This window comes from Vigna radiata, unplaced genomic scaffold (genome assembly GCF_000741045.1).
Source record: "Vigna radiata var. radiata cultivar VC1973A unplaced genomic scaffold, Vradiata_ver6 scaffold_258, whole genome shotgun sequence".
In the NCBI taxonomy this organism is placed as follows: domain Eukaryota; kingdom Viridiplantae; phylum Streptophyta; class Magnoliopsida; order Fabales; family Fabaceae; genus Vigna; species Vigna radiata.
The window spans coordinates 434,009-436,917 of record NW_014544143.1 but is presented as its reverse complement, the minus strand read 5'-3'; the positions used below and the strand labels follow the sequence as shown (position 1 = coordinate 436,917).

General features: G+C 31.5%; 1 protein-coding gene across 1 annotated transcript; it reads left to right on the top strand.

Moving 5' to 3' along the window:
* Positions 1–647: 647 nt before the first annotated feature.
* Positions 648–2,004, top strand: LOC106755414 (probable glutathione S-transferase). Its single transcript, XM_014637564.2, has 2 exons — positions 648–1,040; positions 1,407–2,004. Exons 1-2 carry the CDS (start codon positions 720–722, stop codon positions 1,761–1,763), a joined length of 678 nt encoding a protein of 225 aa, XP_014493050.1. The 5' UTR covers positions 648–719; the 3' UTR covers positions 1,764–2,004.
* The last annotated feature ends 905 nt before the right edge of the window (positions 2,005–2,909 follow it).

Here is a 2,909-nt window from a genome sequence, read left to right as displayed (position 1 = left end):
TTAACTAAAACTACCATTTTGTCAATTAAATTTAAAATTTTTAAATTTAAAATTCTACCAATTTGGAACGTGGAAAACGATAAAGCGGGATAGAATTAGGATGTAACGTGGAGGGTGTTACACGTGAACCAGCTCCTTTGGTTTTGATGATGCAATCGCTTACATAACTTCTGTACCTTTCCTTTGGTTTCTCGATTATTCTCCTGAGCCATATTTATTTATTTATTTACCCGTCTGCACATTAGTTTAAGATCAATTATATTCTTGGTTTAGCGAAAAACTACCTTTTTTTTTTTAAATTTCGTTAAATTCGTATAAATATATACAAAAATAATTTTATAATATTGTTGCTACAATCGTGACATAAACAGCAAAGAAACATGTAAATATGGAAAGGTAATATATCGAAAACAAATAAATTACTCAACAAAAATATATCTAGAAAACAAATTATATCGAAGTATTATATAAAGCTAATGTACGAAATAAATAAACTATTCTATATGTAAAAAAAAAGATTATATTAATCAAGTATTATTTTTCTATTACTTAAATGGTTAGCAACTATTTCCCACTTTCTAACTTGAATATTATATTATATTGAACTAACTTGAATACTATTTCCTGGCTCTATAAAAGCCCATAGAAGCCTTAGGAATATGACACCAACTAAGTGTTTGAAAGTGATTATCATAAGTCTTTTGAATTAAAGTGCTCCGATGGGTTCAAGTCAGGAAGAAGTGACCCTTCTGGGAATTATTGGAAGCCCATTTGTATGCAGGGTGAAGATAGCCCTGAAGTTGAAGGGAGTTGAATACAAATACGTTGAAGAAAATTTGGGCAACAAGAGTGAACAGCTTCTGAAATACAACCCAGTTCACAAGAAGGTTCCAGTGTTTGTTCATGGTGACAAACCCCTTGCAGAGTCCCTTGTGATTGTTGANTACATCGATGAGACATGGAACAACAACCCCATCTTGNCTTCTGATCCTTACCAGAGAGCCTTGGCTCGTTTCTGGTCCAAATTCATCGATGACAAGGTAACCTTTGTTTTCCACTTTTCTTACTTTTTCTTCGTTTATCCCCAAAACACCACCTTTCATGACATGTTGTAAATGTTAAATCTTAGAATAAATTGCACAACGTCGTAAAACAAGTTCATTAAATTTCATTTATTAATTGTGTCAACTTTATCTAAAGTCCTATGAATGACTGATGTTGAAGATCTTGTATCTATCGGTAATAAGAACAGAATATACAAGTGAGAAGCAATCCTGAATATGGTAGATGATTTTGTGGGATTGTGAATTTGAGTTACTCTAAGTTGATGAAGTTAATTTAAACTGNCTTAAATNANTGTGATTTATACGACAGTGGGTAATAAACAGTGTGATTTATGAAATCAGATTGTGGGTGCTTCGTGGAAATCTGTTTTCACAGTTGATGAGAAAGAGCGTGAGAAGAATATTGCAGAAACATATGAGAGTCTGCAGTTTCTTGAGAATGAGATAAAGGAGAAGAAGTTCTTTGGAGGAGAAGAGCTTGGGTTGGTAGATATTGCTGCTGTCTATGTAGCATTTTGGATCCCTTTGATTCAAGAAATAGCAGGATTGGAGTTATTGACAAGTGAGAAATTTCCTAATCTCTACAGGTGGAGCCAAGAATTTTTGAACCATCCAATTGTCAAAGAAAGTCTTCCCCCTAGAGACCCAGTTTTTGCCTTTTTCAAAGGACGCTATGAAGGCCTTTTTTCTTCGAAATAGATTTCATGTTGTGAGGATTTAGAATTTATAAGGAAAATTGTGTGGAGTACTTAGTTAGGATTTGGTTTCAAAATTATGGTTGAAGTTGAATCCTAGGATTTGCGCATGTCAAACAAATAACCTGGGACTGTTCGTGTTGATATTTTACTATTTCAATCAATAAATTATGCAGCATCTTTGTGTTCGTCCAAGCTATTGTGAAATGAATATTGGAACGAAGTGCATGTTTGGTTTTGAAAAACACGAATTCAATGTCTGATGTTTACAAGCCAGTTAACATTCAATCAAAATAAGGAACAAGATTAAGTTAGGCTGCATTATTTGTCTTTTTGTTAAATTAAAGAGTAGTATGCACCAGAAAGTGAGTATTTCCTTGCAGAAGCTCTTCAAATATGAAGTAGTTAATTCCAGAGTTCTACTACTATAGCTCGAGTTATATTATATACATATTATGGGTGCCATTCTCTACTCAACAATTTATTTATGACTATAAAATCTTGTGGTTATGTTGCCACGAACAAGTGAGCCATGTCACTTCAACTTGTGCTCCAAATCAAGAGTTTTTTTTTTTTTTTGTTTTTTTTTGAAGTTATGGAGTGTTCTCTTGGTTTCAAAACCAGCCTCCCTATTCACCTGCATAACTTCTCTTCCTAACTAGTTCATAATGAATTCATATATTTTCAATAAATCAAAGTTATTCATTTTGAAAACGTAATTAATGGAATATTGTCAAATTGAAGAAAAAAAAAATACCCACATGAACTGTTAAATTAGGAACAGTTATTGTTTGAAATGTTAAAAAAAATATAATTTAATAACTTGTTATCTTTTGTTACTGAAAAAGTGTGCTAGCAAATATACATGTGGTGTATCTTGCAATATATTATTAATATAACTTTCTTTTGTAAAGTAAATTTTATTAATTCATGAAAACTTGTCAAATTATAAATATATTTTATACTGATATTTTACATCAAATTTCATAAAAGAAATAACTATTGAATAAGTAGAATTGTTGTATACTTTAAGAAGTGTGATGGTTATTTTGATGCATATAAGAAAAAACAATCTGGGATACATATTTGGGAAGTTAAAAGAAAAATTCTTACTTTAGTCACGCTTAGGAGCAACGTGAGTGATCAAGGT